Below are 20731 nucleotides of genomic sequence, written 5' to 3' on the forward strand. Positions count from 1 at the left end.
TTATTTGCTAAATGGAAGTGAAATACGTTTCAGTTTACGTCTCTAATAGTGTCTTTGCATTTATGTTAGCACGCCTTAATCTCATTAACATACATGATGTACATGATGTCAATTAATGGTTCTTCATCCGACATGTGGGGACACGGGTGGCCCAGTCGTCTAAGGCGCCGCGATTCGCTGTGCAGAGTTGCGTCCCTTGGGCACGCCAGAAACCCATGATTGTGAGTTCGAATCCCGGTTCGCCCCGATTATGTTTCTAGGTTTGTCAGCACCATACCCGTGCTCGTGGGTTTCGCCGAAGTGGTAAACGTCTGAGGCCTGCATCACTTCGCGCCCACCTCGCACATTAAGCTGACACGCCGTGATATAACTGTACTACGTCAACAATGCGGTTCGGATGACGTAAACAATACATTGGCGCGCAAGTGCGTAAGGGACATTTGTACTTGCGCCCATACGATATTTATTAACTCGATTATATCTAACCCTGTTCGTAATAAATGATATGAACATACCCGATATCTCAAAACAACATTGAAAATATTCCTTTTTTACATTTGAGTCCGTATCCTGCCTCATCGTTAACTGGGCATATATTCATTAACTAACGGGATCGGGTGGGCAGGCTCGCTGACTTGGTTGATGCATGTCATCGTATCCCAATTGCGTGGATCGATGATCATGATGTCAATCACTGGGTTGTCTGGTCCAGACTCGATTATTTACAGAGCGCCGTCATATAGGTGGAATATTGCTGAGTGTTGCGTTAAACAAAAAAAACATCGAGTAAATAAGGTAAATCAGTGGCCGTGAACAACCAACGCAATCACTTGTTACTTATGCATCCTCACGATCAACTGATCGATGGAGAAATCATTAAATCATTAACAGTAGTAAGTAATAGTAGCTAAAGTGTAGGTGAGTCACGAAGCAGGCAGATTCGCTTCCCCACCTGGTTACAATATGTGAAGCCCATTTCTGGTGTCACACCAGGGTTTTAAATAATGATAAAAGCAGCATATGAACATGTTCATTCGTCGGTTTTTTCATTCTCTCATTCGTTCTGTCGTTCTTTCACGCGTTTGTTCGTTCGTTCACCCATCCAACTATTCACCAACTCAATCACTCACATATGCAGATACACACAAAGCCGCATATTCAATCAATCATTCAATCTACCATTCACCTACACACTCACTCAATCACTCATCTCTCACCAGCATTTCCTTCAATCATTCTCTCAACGATCCAGCCAGTCACTCAACCGTTCTTCGCGCATTCACCACCCAGTTACTGACTGACTCGTTCAACTCAACTGAACACCGTATAGCGTGATCTGATAACCCCGAAGCTGATAGACCTGCAGCTTGTGCAAAATGTGGTAGTGTTATCACCGCCGGTATGGTCCCTTCTACACAATGCTTGTTATCACGGGACAACACACCTCTAATCAGGTGGACATTGTCCCATCTGCCACCGACTGAGACCCTCCCTCCACTCTCATAATGAAGGTAAGAAGCTCACAAATACCTTTAAACATGCATTGACGGTCTGTTTACACTCGTAATATAACCACAATGTTGATATAATGAAGAACGATCCATGTATGTTCTAATAGCGATAGACACAGTACACACGACAAGACTATACTGTCTGTTTGCCGTTATTGTAGCTGACGTAACGTTATTATCACACCATATATGCTGAACACAAACTGTAATGTCATTAACAAACGTTTTGCGATGGGCGATTTACTAGTATTGTCACTGGAATGAAAGTAGTCGTTCATTTAGATCCCTTGTTGTATAATTGTAAGTTACCTAGTTTCCAAAAGTCTTGATTGTGAGTCAAACATAGCCAGCCTAACCAAAAGTGCCCTTTGCTACCAAAGGTCCTTATTTAGGATTTATATCGACGAAATATTATGAAATGGCTAACATGTAAAGTGGGAACGCGAATGTACATTCAGGGTGTGCATCGTGATATGAGCATGACTCATTGAAACCATTACGTTATTATTGAAACAGTACATGTACAATGAAATGTCCTGAAAGCGTATTGATAACAAACACACCTATGTTGATATAATACATGCTCCATACCTATGTTGATATAATACCCAATGCACACCTATGTTGATATAAAACATATTGCATACCTATGTTGATATAAGACACATTGCTTACCTCTGTAAATATGATACATATTGCATACCTATATTGATATAATACACATTGCATACCTATGGTGATATAATATCCATTGCACACCTATGTTGATATAAAATATATTGCATACCTATGATGATATAACACATATTGCATAATACCTTTATTGGTATAATACACATTGCATAACTATGTAGAAATAACACATATTGCATACCTATGATGCCATAATACATATTACACACGTATGTTAATATAATATTCATTGCATATCTGTGTTAATTAATACAAATTGCATACCTATGTTGACAGGATACATATTGCACACCTATGTTGATATAATACATATTGCATCCCTATGTTGATAGAAAACATATTGCATATTCATGTTGATTTATACATGTTGCATACATATTTTAATATAATATACTATGGATGCCAATGTTGATATAATACATGTTGCATACCTATGTTGATACATTACCTGTTACACACCTATGTCGATGTAATATCCATTGCATATCTGTGTTTATTTAATACATATTACATACATGTGATGCTATAATACATAATACACACCTATGTTGATATAATATCCATTGCATATCTGTGTTGATTTAATACAGGTTGCATACCTGTGATGCTATAATACATATAACACACCTATGTTGATATAATATCCATTGCATATCTGTGTTGATTTAATACAGGTTGCATACCTATGATGCTATAATACATATTACACACATATGTTATATCCATTGCATATCTGTGTTAATTTAATACGGGTTGCATACCTGTGATGCTATAACACACACCTATGTTGATATAATATCCCTTGCATATCTGTATGGATTTAATGCATATTGCATACCTTTGTTGGTTTAATACATATTGCATACATGTGTTGATATAATTCATATTACACACCTATGATGATATAATATCCATTCCATATCTGAGTTGATTTAATGCATATTGCATACCTATGTTGATTTTATACATATTGCATACATATGTTGATATAATTCATATTGCATACCTATGTTGATATAATACACATGACATACGTTTGGTGATATGCTATATATTTCCTATTCATCATGCAAGTAATATCATGTTATTTTCGTTGATTATGTTCGTGGTTGCAATCTGCTCGATGCGTTGTTTCAGGCTGTGATCGGGGCGCTGCTGGTGCTGTTTGTGGTTCGGACACGAGGAGATGGAGTTAAGTACCCAAGTCCTATGTGCTCAACAGATCCACAAGCCACTGTCGGACCAAACGGTGAGTGAATCACTGAGTACTGAAACAGTGAGTCAGTCGAATGGTTATGAAATATTTTGAAGAGGGGCTAAAATAATGTGTTTCTTTAAATATATCAACCTTTTTTTCGTGCTCAAAGACTTCTGATCAGGGTAACAGCGTTCAAATGTAAGCGACACGCCCTTTTCTAAGAAATCTCTGCCGAAAGCAGTCCTTTGTACCACTCCGACTATATCATATATGATATATCTATGAATCACTATCAAATAGTGGGGCGGTCGGGTAACCTAGTGGTTAAAGCGTTCGCTCGTCACGCTCAAGACCCGGGTTCCATTCCCGACATGGGTACAATGTGTGAAGCCAATTTCTGGTGTCCCCCGCCGTCATTTGCGGGAATATTGCTAAAAGCGGTGTAAAACCATACTCATTCGCTATCCAATAGTGATGACACTAGGAGTTCAGATGGAGTTCATTATTGTGACTCGATCATATGTTCCCGTCTTTGTTCAGATGAACATTTGGCTGCCCATGGCATGTGTTTGTGAAGCGAGGACAGGATACGCTCACCTTTTCGCGAAGACCTGGTATACATCGCTGATTATAATTTTACGATACTCATTTAAGGGATTTGATTGTCATATAATGAATTGTAAGAGTTACTTTAACAAATATTTTGACAACAGGAAGACGTTTCTTTTTTTTTTTCATTGAGGACCAGGTGTTATTTTGAGCAAGTACTAGTCTGGGTTCTGGGGCGGTCGGGTAGCCTTGTGGTTAAAGCGTTCGTCCGTCACGCTGAAGACCCGGGTTCGATTCCCGACATGGGTACAATGTGTGAAGCCCATTTCTGGTGTCTCCCGCCGTGATATTGCTGGAATATTTCTAAAAGCGGCGTAAAACCAAAGTCACTCACTATAGTCTGGGTTTTATGTGGTGAACATTTCGTCCCACGTCAAACTAACACCCATAAAATAACAAACTCACTCACACACTTTAAAGCCAAATTATTAACAGGCCCACCCACCGCTCATCCACTCAATCGCCCACTCACGCATTACGGTACTCAATCACTCACTCTGCTCCAGATCCGAGGCTTCCTCAGGTGATGCCCCCCGAATACCAAGTCCATATTGAAGGCGCCATCATTGACCAGTTTAAGACTGTGGTGGCAGATGAATACGTCTCCATTTCGGAAGGTGTGTCCGCGATGACTGTCACCCTGGGGGACAACATTGAATACTTTATCCTCAACTACAACACGAACGAGAGCTACCATATCATAAGTAAGTCCACGTCTTCTGGGTGAGTAAATTGGTGTAGTGTTTTACATTGCACTTCAGGGGCGGTCGGGTAGCCAAGTGGTTAAAGCGTTTGCTCGTCACGCCGAAGACCCGGGTTCGATTCCCGACATGGGTACAACGTGTGAAGCCCATTTCTGGTGTCCTCCGCCGGGATATTGCTGGAATATTACTAAAAGCGGCGTAAAACCATACTCACACACACACACACTGCATTTTAACATTGTGATTATGTAGGAAGGCGTTACCTCCAATGGAATCTGAAAAAAGAGCATGGCCGAAGTATTGTCTCTCTCTGTTTAACCATATATCGACGTTCATCCACGTACAAATATAAGGTTAGCGCCTATTGGGTCGCTATACATCACAACTTGGCATCTATATCGCATGAACTGTCAATCGTCACTGACTGGTGGTCGACAGTGAGAATTCGAAGCTTGTTGTATTCTGAACCATCTTTTCCCAGCTAATTATGTCCTTTGCATTTACGACTATCCACGTTATGTTATATGTTTCTCAAGTGCATGCTCCGTCAAAAACAATACGAAATAAAATAAACACAAAATAAACTTTGAATCTTTACCCCAAGAGTGAATTTGGAACAGTTCTTACAGTACACCTACTCATAACCTCCCTGCATCGTTATTGCACGAGTGCAACGGTTCCTATGTGCGTGTTGATACTTAAAACAGATGTCAAATGCGGGATAAGAAAGCAGTGGGCATGTTTTGATAGTTCCATAGCTGGATGATATATATTGAGGCGGACGTATGGGCGGATATAGAATATCCTTTGAGCGGGACAGTAGATTAGAACCTGTGGGAACTGAGAAATATACACAATATACAGACGGCCTTATGGTTCTCTATTTACTGCGACAGATGGCGCGTGTACGGTATACAACCAGTCGATGGATCCGGATGACGTTTTTCTTGGGGGTTCATCAGGGAAGTCGGCCATGCCTCATGGCTATTCCACAGGATCTGTCCTCAGGTTCGCACAGAGGTATGGTGAGGTAGGTATAAACATCTTCAGGGTACATTCCTAAAATTGTACCTGAATAAAATCCAATGAATAAGACATTCGTCACACATTAAGTATTTTGACTGTGAAAAACAACGTTATTGACGGCTAAACCTCGTAAAGGTTATGCCACTCATATCCGAACATGAGACGTTGAAATTATTAAACCTGTAATTACACGAAACCGAGTTGAAGGGCGGGTGTCGGGGATCATCGTAACACTCAAATGTCACTTCCTTCTGGACGTCCACGCGTAACGTCACGTCGACACGATAAGCATACATGTCTGCTTCACCTGCAAATGCACGCCCTCCCGTCATACATGTTGTCACAGACTTCACTGGACAACAAAACATCCCCATACTCCATTGGCCTGTTGTTTTGCCAGGTCTGTCGACCATCTACCATGGGTGGGATAAAATGAAACGTCGTTTACGCGGCTTCCAAACAAAACGGTGACGTTATCCATGCATAATGGTATTCCACAAGCCTTCCTCAACAATCTTGTGTCGTCACTAAGGCGCCATCATCAACTTTGTGTCACTGATAATGGTGATCGTACTCGAAACTTGTGAACTGACAAATGACCCTTTTTCAGCCTGTGATGACGTGTACAGAGGGCATGTGTTGACGCTGTCATGGTCAATTCATCTTTCAAGGGCATCTATATCTTGTTCTGTTGCAAAATCGTTCTTTGTTTCCGTTTATTTATTATTTCCCACGATTGTCAGTGATGCACATGAGCCTTTTCCCCGCGAGAATATTTTTATCCAAATTGTGATAAATATGTTTCTGGATTCCGGATTCATGATTAATTCTCGAAATTATATTGCAGTTTTTTCATGACAAAAATGATGGTACGATGATATTGTTGATAGAGAAGAGAGGCATGTGTCAGCTAACATTGTGTTACCAAAATGGTATCCTTCAACAACATTCGTAATATTCCTCCAGCATGAAAGATGGCCGTTGTCTGACATCATACAGCTAAAACCAGCGTTAAGTCCCATACAAACTCATAACTTAGTATTCAAGGTACGTGGGGACGAGGAGAGCCAAGTTGTCCACGTCGCCGCAATTCGCTGTGCAGAGTTGTCTACCTCAGTTTTACCCACTTCATGGCAACGAATCCCGGATTCGTCTTATTATCATCGTTTTGTTGACACTATACATATTCTTGTCTTTTAACCACAGTGGTGAGCGCCTTCGACTGTTCAACTTACTCACTCACTCTTCCAGGTATATATAGGTCAGTCTACTGTCCGGGGCATTCAGTGTGACCACTGGCAGTCGTGCATGTACTGGGGATACCTCGGTGTCAACTTCACCCTCGACTACTACTTCTCTGGTTAGTACATGTGCATTTACTTTAGGATACAGTTGCTAATATATGTATTTGCCAAGCGGAATGAATACGGCGTAATGATTCGTGCGTACCAGTGTACGTTTACATGGGTACGGCACGCATCACCTTCGGTGAACATTTCCCCATTTAGTCTCTGCGACCAGCACCTGCCCAGGGAGCGGAAGGTCGGTGGTTCGATTCCCGACCACGTCATACGGTACAAATGGTACTTGTTGTTACCCTGCCTGTACTGGACTGGCAAAGCGTCATTTTACTGTGCATACACGTCACCATAAGAGTACAATAATCTTGAACGCAACGTTAAACTCAGTTTTACCTCACCTCATCTCTGCGACCTACGCTGCTCAACTGCTCCGGATTTGTGACCTGTGTGCTGTTCAAAGGACCAAATGCCTAATCCAACTACTTAGTAATTTTCGGATTGATATGCACCTGATCATTACATTGAACTCGAATACATGCCACTGATTATGGATAACAACTTCTTCTATACTTTGTACGACGTTTCAGTTCAGAGCTTCTTCTTGCCCCTTTATTTGTGATGCATACAGAAAAAACAAATCAACTACGATGTCAAAATACTTACTTTGTTTTTACTATTACGTGCGTGCATACTACATGATGATAAGTGTACATGATGTGGGATTAATGCACAAACAAACAATATAATGACGAAGTCAATAAGACCACAAATCTTTGATTGCCTTACTGTTAGTGTTACTATAGTCAGCTCATTGTTACAACGCCCATTGGCTTCTCTGCTCTTAATCTCATAGGCTTCGTCATGGCATGGTATCTTTGTACATTAATCCTACCTTGTGTAAACATATCGTCAGTATTCACATTAGCTAAAACTACCACACTAGCATACATACACGAAAAATAGCCAAATTGGTGTCACATTTACACGGACGGATCCTCAGATCCTACCTCCAAACACACAGGTTTCGGAGTCCATACCACACAACCAACTAAAACCACACAATCCTTCCGACTCCCAAACAACCAATCAATATTCACGGCAGAAATAATGGGCATGGCCTCAGCCCTCCATAATCAAGAATCCAAAAAACACAAAAAAATCCTAATACTTACCGACTCCCTAAGTGGACTGCAAGCCCTCCAAAACAAAAATACCAAAAACCGACCTAAATTAATAAATCAAATACTTAAAAGCTCCAACGACCTAACTAAGGCAGGCAAACAAATAACCTTCTTGTGGATACCCGCCCACGTAGGAATATACGGTAATGAAAACGCCGATAAAGCAGCTAAACTATCCCTCAAAATCCCAGAAATAAGCTTAAACTTACCCATCTCAAAATCAGAAATTAAAAGTGTAAACAAGCAAAAAATCACAAAAATGGCATAACCTATATCTAAACTCAAATAGCCAAATCAAAAAAGTGCTCAGCAAACCACTAACCAAACCAAAAATTCTCCATCCATCCCAAAAAATCGACAGAGTAATCACTAAACTCCAAACAGGACACACCAACCTAAATAACCACCTAAAAAAATTTAAACAACACACTACAGGTAACTGCCCACACTGCAAACAACCAGAAACACGCTCTCATCCACTGCACACACTACCTAACACATTGAACCGCATTACAAATCACCCTCAATCTAAACAAGGCTCTAACTCTAGAAGCAATACTAAACCCACAAAATAAACTAGAAAACTTCAAGGCCTTAGGCGTATTCTTAATCAAAACGGAACTAATAAAACGCATCTAAAAACACAATAACCTACCAAATCAAAATCACATAAACAAACAAACATCCACCATACCCAGCTCCCTTAGTTCTCCTCCCCAATCCCATCGGCATCTATTCCAAATCTCAAAATCCCCAAATTCTATATAAGCAAACCCTAAAACCTCCCTCTTGGGTTGCACAGACCACTTTCGCCCCTTTCGGAAACACATTAAATGGCCTGGCCGCGCCCGTGAGCGAAATACGCATCAGTCGGAAAGCGCAAGTTAAATCTCCAAAGTAAGTAAGTAAGTAAGTAAGCTAGAAGGGGTCGATAAAACTAAGAAACTGACTGACTAACTGACAGTATTCACCTCACGAAGGAGCAAGAGGTAGCTCTGAAACGTCGTGACAAAGAATAAAAGAAGTTGTTTTCCTTAAAAGGTGACATGTATTCATGTACTTCCAATGTCTGAAAGCCTACCAAAGACTGCTTTTAATTAAACTAGCAGACAAAAAGACGTTGGAGGCACTGTCATCCAGTTTGCTGGGACGTTCCATTAGTACAAGTTTAACACACCTTTACCTCGTGAACATTACTTTGAGGTATTTATAATCATTTATTGCAGTTACGAACTGGACCACGTCGGACAATTCTCCTCAGATTCCGGTCAGGGCTGAAATCGTCGGCTACCAGAACTTGTTGGGTCCCGGCGTGGGCTCAAGCTTCCATCACATTTATGACTATACTGGCTACAGGAGCGAAATTACGGACGAATCTAAGTTAGAAGTAAGCGTCGGTTTTGTTTGAAGGACTAAATGTTTGAGGCTTTCAAATCTTGATGCGGATAGCCAATTTGTGAAAACTTTCGCTCGTTATTTGGAAGTCCTGGTTCGATTCTCCACATAGGTTCATCTTCTGATGTTCCCGCCGTGATATCGTTGGATTATTGCTAACAATGGCTTAAAACTTGACAAAGTTTCTAACCATTTTGCTGATATTCTTAATTTGCGACGTAGGGGGCATCAATCTTTCGTCTGGGGAAATGACGATTTATTTATTTGTTTATTCATTACATTCGTTTACATAACACTAACAATACTTTGTGTACCCTTCTGACAAGTGTTAATAGCATTGTATGTTTATAGCTGGGAGTTGTGCCAATTTACACTTGTCAGAGGGGTACGCAAAGTACGTGACCTGGACTACCAGTTGTGGGACTTTCATTTTAGTGGCTGAGTGGTTTAGATCGCTTACTTTGTGTGCTGGCGATTAGGTGCCTCACTCTGGCAGTGTGGGTTTTCATCCCGGATGGGACTCAACCCAAGGAAGTAGTAGAATCTGTACTTTACTAGGAAAGTGTTATCCCAAATATAACATTTGTTACGTGTGGTGACGGGTTAATTTTGTTGACTGCAGTGTACCGTGCTGTGTTGTAGACACCCAAAGGAATTGCTTGCATGGGACGTAAACAGACACGCGATATGCCCCAACTTCAGGCCCAGTACCAGTACAGAGAGGAGATCACATCCGTCATGGATAACACAGTCACGCAAGCAGATGCAAGTATTTGTACCAACATTTATGGACTACGTGTATGCAGCGGTCATTATCAATGATGGTTTCGCTGTTAACACAATCTCTTTTTTTCCAACCTTAATTCACAGTTGTGCCAACTGGGTCCACTCACTGGTGAAAACAGAACAGGCTTTCCTGCTTTTCTAAACGAGCAACAGCGCTCTTGTTATAACAAGGGTTAAAAAAAGCAAATTCAGGATCAAGTAAATACTACAAAAATGCGGGCCCCAAACCGATAAAGACAAACATGATGTTTATATTGCCACAGGTGTATTACGATTACAACTACCAGCTGATCCGGTTCGATTCCCGCCCCGGCCCGGTATACCCTTACTACAGCACCGACGCTACCGTTGAGATCCATGACTACAACACTGGTAAGAAAATGGGGGTCTCTGTGACATAGGACGATGCATGGATGTATAGGGAAAGTTGGAATATATGCATGGATGACCTGCATGAACGACTTGGTGATGTGGGAAGATATGCATGGACGACTTTGCAATGTGGGAAGATATGCATGGGAGTTTAAGTGATGTGGGAAGATATGCATGAATGACTTGTTATGTGGGAAGATATGCATGGATGACTTGGTGATGTGGGAAGATATGCATGAATGACTTTGGGGATGGGGAAGATATGCATGGATGACTTGGTGATGTGGGACGGTATGCATGGATGACTTGGTGAAGTGGGAAGATATGCATGAATGACTTGGTAATGTGGGAAGGTATGCATGGACGACTTTGCGATGTGGGAAGATATGCATGGGATTTTAAGTGATGTTGGAAGATATGCATGAATGACTTGTTATGTGGGAGGATATGCATGGATGACTTGGTGATGTGGGAAGATACGCATGAATGACTTTGGGGATGGGGAAGATATGCATGGATGACTTGGTGATGTGGGACGGTATGCATGGATGACTTGGTGAAGTGGGAAGATATGCATGAATGACTTGGTAATGTGGGAAGATATGCATGGATGACTTGGTGATGTGGGAAGATATGCATGAATGACTTGGTGATGTGGGAAGATATGCATTGATGAATAGGTGATGTGGAACGGTATGCCCGGGAGACTAAGTGATAGGCAGATATGCATGGGGGACTTGGTGATGTGGGAAGATATGCATGAATGCCTTGGTGATGGGAAGATATTCATGAATGACTTTGGGGATGGGGAAAATATGCATGGATGACTTGGTGATGTGGGAAGATATGCATGAATGACTTGGTGATGTGAGACGGTATGCATGGGTAACTTGATGACATGGGTCGATATGCATTTATGGATCGGTGATATGAGTCGATACACATTAATGGATATGCCATGTGGGTCTTTGTGCATGGATGGCTTGGTAATGTATGTCGATATGCATGGATGCATATGTTATGCAGGACTATATGCGTGGGTGGATATATCATGTGGGACGGTATGCATGGATGGCTTGGCTATGTGTGTCGATATGCAGGGATGCATATGTAATGTGGGACGATATGCATGGATGCATATGTTATGTGGGACGATATGCATGGATGGATATGTCATATGGGACGATATGAATGGATGGCGAGGTGATGTAGAATCTGAAAGTGATAATGGGTCTGGGTACATCCTTGAATTCATCATGAAGGGATTACGTCAGAGAGCGGAGTGAATATTATACATTAATTTCACAAACAGGGAAGACAAACAGGGGAGAGGGATACGTCCCTCGTCTCTCTAGATACGGCCCTCCCCCCTCTATGGATACGCCCCTCCTCTCTCTAGATACGGCCCTCCCCTCTCTGGATACGCCCCCTCCCCTCTATGGATACGCCCCTCCTCTCTCTAGATACGGCCCTCCCCTCTCTGGATACGCCCCCTCCCCTCTATGGATACGCCCCTCCCCTCTCTTGATACGTACCTCCCCTTTCTGGATACGCATTTCCACCTCTCTGGATACGTCCCTCCCCTCCCCTCTCTGGATACGTTACTCCCCTCTCTAGATACGCTACCCCTTCTCTGGATACGTCCCTACTCTAGAAACCTTACTTCCCCTCTCTGGATACGTCCATCGCCTTCTCTGGATACGTCCCTCCCCTTCTCTGGATACGTCCCTCCCCTTCTCTGGATACGTACCTCCACTCTCTAGATCCGTCCCTCCCCTTCTCTGGATACGTACCTCCACTCTCTAGATCCGTCCCTCCCCTTCTCTCAACCCGCTCTGGATACATCTCCCCCTTCTAGATACGTCCTACCCGTTCTATGGATACGTACCTCCTCTAGATAGGTCCCTCCCCTTCACTGGAAACGTACCTCCCCTTCCCTGGAAACGTACCTCCCCTCTCTAGATACGCCCCTCCCCTTCTCTGGATACGTCCCTCCCCTTCTCTGGATACGTACCTCCCATCTCTAGATACGTCCCTTCCCTTCTCTGGATACGTCCCTTCCCTTCTCTTGATACGTACCTCCCCTCTCTAGATACGTCCCTTCCCGTCTCTGGATACGTCCCTCCCCTTCTCTGGATACGTACATCCTCTCGCTAGATACGCCCCTCCTCTCTCTAGATACGGCCCTCCCCTCTCTGGATACGCCCCCTCCCCTCTATGGATACGCCCCTCCCCTCTCTGGATACGACCGCCTCCGTGGTCTTGTGGTAGAGTGTCCGCCCGGAGAGCGGAAGGTCCAGGGTTCGATCCCGGGCCGCGTCATACAAAAAGACGTTAAAAGATTGTACTTGTTGTTACCCTGTCTGGCGCTCGGCATTAAGGGGCTAAAACAAGGACTGGTCGGCTCGGAGTCAGTATACTGTGTCTGAGTGGGGTATTCATGTTAAACTGCGGCATGGTATCTCAGTGAGCTAGCACTATAAATCGGCATCAGTCCGGACTAGTACAAGCAGCCACACACACACATACACGTGCATGCACGTCGCTATATAAGTGCAATAATCTTGGACGCGACGTTAAACCCAATTTCACCTCACCTCACCTCTCTGGATACGTACCTCCCCTTTCTGGATACGCATTTCCACCTCTCTGGATACGTCCCTCCCCTCCCCTCCCTGGATACGTTACTCCCCTCTCTAGATACGCTACCCCTTCTCCGGATACGTCCCTACTCTAGAAACCTTACTTCCCCTCTCTGGATACGTTTATCGCCTTCTCTGGATACGTCCCTCCCCTTCTCTGGATACGTCCCTCCCCTTCTCTGGATACGTACCTCCCCTCTCTAGATCCGTCCCTCCCCATCTCTGGATACAGCTCTACCCGCTCTGGATACATCTCCCCCTTCTAGATACGTCCTACCCGTTCTATGGATACGTACCTCCTCTAGATAGGTCCCTCCCCTTCACTGGAAACGTACCTCCCCTTCCCTGGAAACGTACCTCCCCTCTCTAGATACGCCCCTCCCCTTCTCTGGATACGTACCTCCTCTAGATACGTCCCTTCCCTTCTCTGGATACGTCCCTTCCCTTCTCTGGATACGTACCTCCCCTCTCTAGATACGTCCCTTCCCTTCTCTGGATAAGTCCCTTCCCTTCTCTGGATACGTACCTCCTCTCTCTAGATACGCCCCTCCCCTTCTCTGGATACGTCCCTCCCCTTCTCTGGATACGTACCTCCCCTCTCTAGATACGTCCCTTCCCTTCTCTGGATACGTCACTCCCCTTCTCTGGATACGTACCTCCCCTCTCTAGATACGTCCCTTCCCTTCTCTGGATACGTCCCTCCCCTTCTCTGGATACGTACCTCCCCTTCTCTGGATACGTTTCTCTCCTTCTCTGGATACGTTACTCCCCTCTCTAGATGCGTTCCTCCCCTCTCTAGTTACGTCCCTCCCCTTCTCTGGATACGTCCCTCCTCCTCTCTGGATACGTCTCTCCCCTTCTCTGGATACGACCCTCCCCTTCTCTGGATTCGACCCTCCCCTCTCTAGATACGTCCCTCCTCCTCTCTGGATACGTCACTCCCCTCTCTGGATACGTCCCTCCCCTCTCTTGAAACGTCCCTCCCCTTCTCTGGATACGTCTCTCCCCTCTCCTGAAACGTCTCTCCCCCTCTCTTGATACGCCCCTCCCCTATCTAGATACGTTCTCCCCTTCTCTGGAAACGCATATGCAAAATATCTGGTGTTCTTCAGGTGTGGCCTACGTTATTGACAGGACGTTCCTCAACTGCAGTATCGTGCCCATAGAGAACACCACATGGGACGCCACGCGTAACATGACCTCGGTGCCGATCAATCTCAGGAAGCCAGAGCAGCTCTTCTATCTGAATCCCTCCTATTCTTATTCAGGGCAGGTAGGTGCACGGTGATCATTACACATCCTTGTGAGTTAATTTAGAATTGACTGCAATAATTTTGCGTGTTTGGAAGTATAAAGGTAAAACATCTCATCTGGAATTATTACCATTTGATGGATGATTTCCCAATCTGGTTTACCCCAGGAACACTCCTGATGGTAGGATTGAGAGGCATTCGTCAGATTGGCCAAGTTTCTTCAAAATGGGTTGATAGCTATGTATCAGAGTAGATCGTTTATGACTCGATAAATAAAAAACCCACATTGAAATCAATTTCTTTGAATAAATACCAGAGTGAGGCACTTAATCACCAGCACACAAAGTCAGCGATTAGGTGCCTCAATCTGGCAGTGTGGGTTCGAATCCGGGATGGGACTCAACCTAAATAAAAAAACGTACGAGAATCTGTACTTTACAAAGAAAGTGTTATCCCAAATATAACATTTGTTACATTTGACCATTTTCTAAATTGCATTGTGTGTTCTTAATCTTTATGTTACTCTGTCTGCTTCAAGGACATGTAAAGTATCACAGGTCTCCATCCTTGACAAATATGTGCAAAGTTCCCGTATTATACTACCAGATATTACAGGCACATAGTAATCATTAATAGCCATGTATTTTGTTATCATGTTATTTCTTTTATGCTTGGAAATAGCAATATGTGAGACATATTCTTCAATTATTATCGTGCCTCAAGTCGTCAATGAAAAACTAATATAAATGTATCAGTAAGTTTACAAATCGATTCCTGACATTGTCAAACATGCATTTACACATGCGGTTCGTCAGGTTTCGACAAGATGTCACTGGAAAACATGGTGATAAAAACAGATAATAGCACAAGAAATACTGTTGTGAGAATGTGATACTGCCAGTAGGAATAAGGAGTTTGTTTGTTTGTTGTTTAACGCCGCACTCAGCAATATTCCAGCTGTATGACGGCGGTCTGTAAATAATCGAGTCTCGACCAGACGATCCGGTGATAGACGTCATGAATATCGATCAACGGAATTTAGATACGAAGACAAGCATCAACCAAGTCAGCGAGCCTTACCACCCGATCCCGTTAGTCGCCCGTTAGTAGCAATATGTGAGACATGTACTTCAATTATTGTGGTGCCTCAAGTCATCAATGAAAAACTAACCTTAGACGTTTCTTGGGTTAGGATCCGACTTATTTTGTTAAACATTATTTTGGCTTTTTTCGTCAGTGTAAATATTTTATTTATTTTTTACACTTTAAGCCATAATTACTTAACCATGATATTTCACCGCAAGCTTTATCCCCGACTCATGGGAAACTTGAAATTTACTCTTCATTGTGTTTGTCATCTGTCTCATGGATTGATTAATCTGGTTTTGGGCATGCACTTCACTCAGTGATAATATGGCCGAGCTCTCATACATAACTGGTGATGAATTGGTAAGCATCCACTCCGAGCCAGCAGCAATTCGCAGCTGTGAATCTCTATTCCGATTTTGTTTACTGAATGCCAGAACGCTGTGAATGTTGAATGAATGACCCATTGGTGTCCCGGGGTATTACAATAGGTTCCCAACAACATTTGTAAGAGAAAACAAAGATGCACCCGGTGATCCGACCTGATTGCGTGTTCATAATATCAATCACTGGTCTATGTGGGCCAGAGTCGATTATTTACAGGCCGCGATCATCTCCTTTAATGGCTTCAGGTTTATCAGCTCTGTAACGACCGAGGGTTTCTGCAAATGGTAATGCCCTGAAAAATAGCGTTACCGTTATAATAGCTAAACTGGATAGAAACAACAATAAACAACAATATCGGTTTTGAAACATGTACTTCAGTCAACACGAATGTCACTTTACAAATATGGTAACGTCAGAGAACAAACCAGATGACGTCACTATTGAACATGACGTCACCTATCCCTATCCTATGTCATCACCTAACAACGGGCGTGATAATGGCCCGTCGTCGAGCAATATGAGGGCATTATCAAGTTACAGTGGCCCGCTCATTTCTGATAGCATGTGGGCGGTTTAATGTTAATTCTATCCATTTAGCTGTAATGAACATCAATATGACGTCACCTGACAACGGGCGTGATAATGGCCCGTCGTCAAGCAATAGGAGGGCATTATCAAGCTACCGTGGGCCGCTCATTTCTGAGGGCGGTTTAATGATAATTCTATCCATTTAAGCTATAATAAACTGTAATGTACTCGTCTATCTTTACAGAGATCTGTCAGGGGCATTGACTGCGATGTATACTCAACCATCAGAACGGATTTCCCAGAAAGAATGGGGGCAAATGTATCTTTTGAAGTCTACTTCATGAGCGTAAGTTGACTAAATCCAGATAAAGTGAGAGTAAGTTTAATTTTTTGGTGTGTGTAATTGAAATACTTTTTTAGAAAATCTGTTGTAAAAATTGATTATGTCTACTTAACCATCACTCATTCCTGCAACAGTATATAAAAAGAAATCTATAGGTGGGGGAGTATCGTTAAATGAATTACATGATCCCTACCATGTTTGAAACGTTGAACATTTGTGCCGAAAAAAGAAAATTTGTTGATTTTCAAAGATAAGATGTCAAAGATACCCATTAGCAGTATCATTAAAATTTATTTTTTAAATTTTTAAATGTTTAAATCAAATTCTATTTTTTTTTAAATAAAACCATGTGGAAGTTATAAAGGATGATGCTGACTACGCGCAAGTAAAGTTCATTCGTGGATATAATATCGCAAACTCTATTTTCAAATGAACATCAAACATATGCTATAATCAACTGAGAGGACGTATTGTTCCTTCTGCTCCCAAGATTATTACGCTTTTCAGCCAATGTGTCTTTCATTTCCCTTATCATCCGAAACTGGTTCCCACGGGAGATATTGAAAGGAGAATGATATTGTATTCCAAAAGATGGAGATATGTTTTTATCTTTTATAATTACTGATTGGCTGCCTACTATACCTTAAGCACCTGATTTGTTGATTTGTTGAAGCGGTTAACTAACTTTTCAGGCATTAAGTTCAAAATCTTTATTTAAGTATAACAAGACATGTTGAAGTTTGAAGATTTGCTGAATTGCATAAGAACATTTGACATCTTCAAAACTGTTGTAAAGTTGATAATCATTGACATATCACACTTTAAGGCTTTCAGATTTCATTACTTTTTGGACATTTTTTCACAAAATATAAACTTAATAAACGCCTAATGTTAATGATATTTTCAAGTTGATTGCCTATGATTTATCACGAAATGCTTCTAGCTTTACATGTGACCTACGAATGTGACCTGATCAGTTCATGATTGTATTTGTGTATTCTTCTAGGATTACTGGACGAGTTCCAATGACATAGGAAGCGACAGTGACAGCCCAGACACGCCAGTTCGGCTTGAAATAAGTGAACCTTTGGTGAGAGTAACTTTAGTGTTCGTGAGTGTGTTGGGGATTAACGCCGCTTTAAACAGTATTCCAGTTATATCACGGCGTGTCAGCTTCATGTGGGAGGAAAACCCGAAGTGGCGCAGGTCTTAGACGTTTACCACTTCGGTGAAGCCCACGAGCACGGGTATGGTGCTGACAAACCTAGAAACATAATGGGGCGAATCAGGATTCGAACCCACAATCATAGGTTTCTGGCGTACCCAAGGGACGCAACTCTGCACAGCGAATCGCAGCGCCTTAGACGACTGACCCCCGTGCCCCTCTTGTAGTAGTAGTAGTAGTAGTAGTAGTAAGAGCAGTTGTAGAGGTACCAAGCAGTAGAAGCAGCAGTAGAGTAGCAGCAAGAGTAGTAACAGCATTAGCAGCAACAGTAGCGGAAGCAGTAGTAGTCGTTGTACTTGCAGGCGCAGTAGTAGTAGTAGTAGTAGTAGTAGTAGCAGACGCCGTAGCAGAAGAAGTAGCAGTAGTAGTAGCAGAAGCAATAGTAGTAGCAGAGGCGGTAGTAGTAGCAATAATATTAGAAGCAGTAGAAGTAGTAGTAGGAGGAGTAGTAGCAGTAGCAGTAGCAGTAGCAGTAGCAATAGCAGTAGTAGTAGCAACCCTATGGAAGGTGGTAACACGATTCTTCTTTTCAGAGTGGCTTGGGATACATATACGATTTCTACGACTTCGACCAGGAAACTCCTAATGTGCTCAACGCCTTTGGGATCACGCCCTGTTTCACAGATGAGCAACAGACTGATTTTCAGATAACGTTCCCAGGTAATTTGACTCTGCTGCTGCTGCAGCTATATCGTGACGAAAGGTGATACAGAAACAAAGGCATGTTTTTTTTTAAAGAAGGATTTGACAGAACTACAAACCATAAATATATGCCAATCCGTTTATTTTATCAGTGAAGAAAACAGTACTATTATAACAGGCGATTGACGCTGGATTCCGTTTACAAGATCCTTTTAAAAAAAGACTTTCTCAGCCATCTCTGGTGACTCGGATGCAGTTAGAGAGACAATATGAATCATTGTCCCTTTTCTCGATGACTACAAACAACTTTCTTCATTGGTTTTCTTAATTTTCAAGAAGAATAGTATTTAAAGATTGTTTTGAAATCCATTTTCCTATATAAACTGACGTCCAAAAGAAACTGTACCAGAGTTTAAAATCACTCTTGCTCAAAAACAACAAAACATACATGCATGAAGTAAAGTGTATTGAGAAGATCAATATATTAACATAATCAACACTGAAAATGACAATCATACCGCGACCGAGAATGACGTCAGACCCCCCTAAAGTTGGGTGTGGTACAAAACTCGAGCTTTCAGAATCATGGACAATAGGCAGAGTACATAAACAATCGCTCACGTTCAATAACAAGTCATTAGTAGCGTGTGTGACCACTAAATGCCTCAATACACGCAAAAACTCTTCGACGCACAGAAAAAGTCAGTCGTCTGATGAGGTCACGTGGGATTTGACGCCATTCTTCTTGGAGGGCCAAGATCAGTTCTTGCCGGTTGGCTGGACAGTGTGGTCGTTGTCGAACACGAAGATCCATCAAGTCCCAGGGGTGTTCTATGGGGGACATGTCGGGTGAGCGTGCAGGCCACGGAAGGACGTTGACGTTGTTGGCTGCGAGGTTAGTGACAATTCTAGCTATATGGGCTCAAGCGTTGTCATGCTGATAAATGACACCACGTGGCTGCTGTTGGAGAAATGGTAGGACAACTGGACGAAGAATGTTATCCATGTAACGCTGAGCTGTCAAGTTTCCGTCAACGATGACCAGCGGTGTCCTCTCCTGCCTACAGATCCCTCCCTCCACCATATGGTACGACCTCCTGCACGCGACACGCCGCCGTTCGTTCACCCCTTCGGCGGTAAACACGTTGTCTTCCATCAGCCCTTAACATACAGAATCGACTTTCGTCAGTGAAGACAACCCTCTGCCAGTCACGTCGTTGCCAACGTCGTACAGTCCGTGCCCATCTCAATCGCATGTTGCGCTGTCAATAGCTGTCCTCTGTATGGTCTAAAAGCCCTGATTCCATGTGCCCTGAGTCTCCTGGCCATTGTCTGTCGACTAACCCTGTAACCTAAGGCGTTTGTCACCGATGACGTCACTGTCAGGAAGCGATTTCGGAGGTGCAAGGTTCGCAAGTACCGGTCATCATGGGGCGTGGTCAGCCTGGGTCTGCCCGTTCTTGGCCTGTCAGCTGTCCGCCCTGTCTGTCTGTAACGTTGCATCAAGTTGGTAACGGCAACACGGGAGCAACCGAAGGTTCGTGCAATATGGGCGTGGGTGGCTCCCATCTGTACCATACCCAAGGCTCGTTCACGTTGTTCGACTGTGAGTCGTGGCATTTCTTTTGTGTTTTCTTTATCACTGTGGATGTCTGACTCGCCGTTGCAATCGTTTTATACCCTTACCCGCACGTGCATTTGCAGTTGTCCGTGGTGCACGTGTTTTTTCACTTTTTCGCGTGTTATCTCGCAAACATGTAACAGACGATTAACATTTTCTGCATACACTATTGTATTTAGGTTATGCGTTTTAGATAGACTTCATCGATAAAAAAATTAAGATAAAAAA

General features: G+C 42.9%; 1 protein-coding gene across 1 annotated transcript in view; it reads left to right on the plus strand.

Annotated features, from left to right (window-relative positions):
• Window positions 1–1392: 1392 nt before the first annotated feature.
• Window positions 1393–20731, plus strand: part of LOC124115364 — a 32534-nt gene continuing 13195 nt past the window's right edge. Inside the window, exons 1-12 of the mRNA XM_048400479.1 lie at window positions 1393–1511; window positions 3342–3453; window positions 4518–4715; window positions 5612–5745; window positions 6993–7101; window positions 9450–9610; window positions 10261–10383; window positions 10668–10776; window positions 14531–14691; window positions 16917–17018; window positions 18022–18105; window positions 18774–18900. Coding sequence (XP_048256436.1) covers window positions 1506–1511; window positions 3342–3453; window positions 4518–4715; window positions 5612–5745; window positions 6993–7101; window positions 9450–9610; window positions 10261–10383; window positions 10668–10776; window positions 14531–14691; window positions 16917–17018; window positions 18022–18105; window positions 18774–18900 — 1426 coding nt within the window. The 5' untranslated portion in view covers window positions 1393–1505. The remainder of the gene's footprint in view (window positions 1512–3341; window positions 3454–4517; window positions 4716–5611; window positions 5746–6992; window positions 7102–9449; window positions 9611–10260; window positions 10384–10667; window positions 10777–14530; window positions 14692–16916; window positions 17019–18021; window positions 18106–18773; window positions 18901–20731) is intronic.

The sequence above is a fragment of the Haliotis rufescens genome, unplaced genomic scaffold (assembly GCF_023055435.1).
Source record: "Haliotis rufescens isolate VD_foot unplaced genomic scaffold, xgHalRufe1.0.p SCAF_2, whole genome shotgun sequence".
In the NCBI taxonomy this organism is placed as follows: Eukaryota; Metazoa; Mollusca; class Gastropoda; order Lepetellida; family Haliotidae; genus Haliotis; species Haliotis rufescens.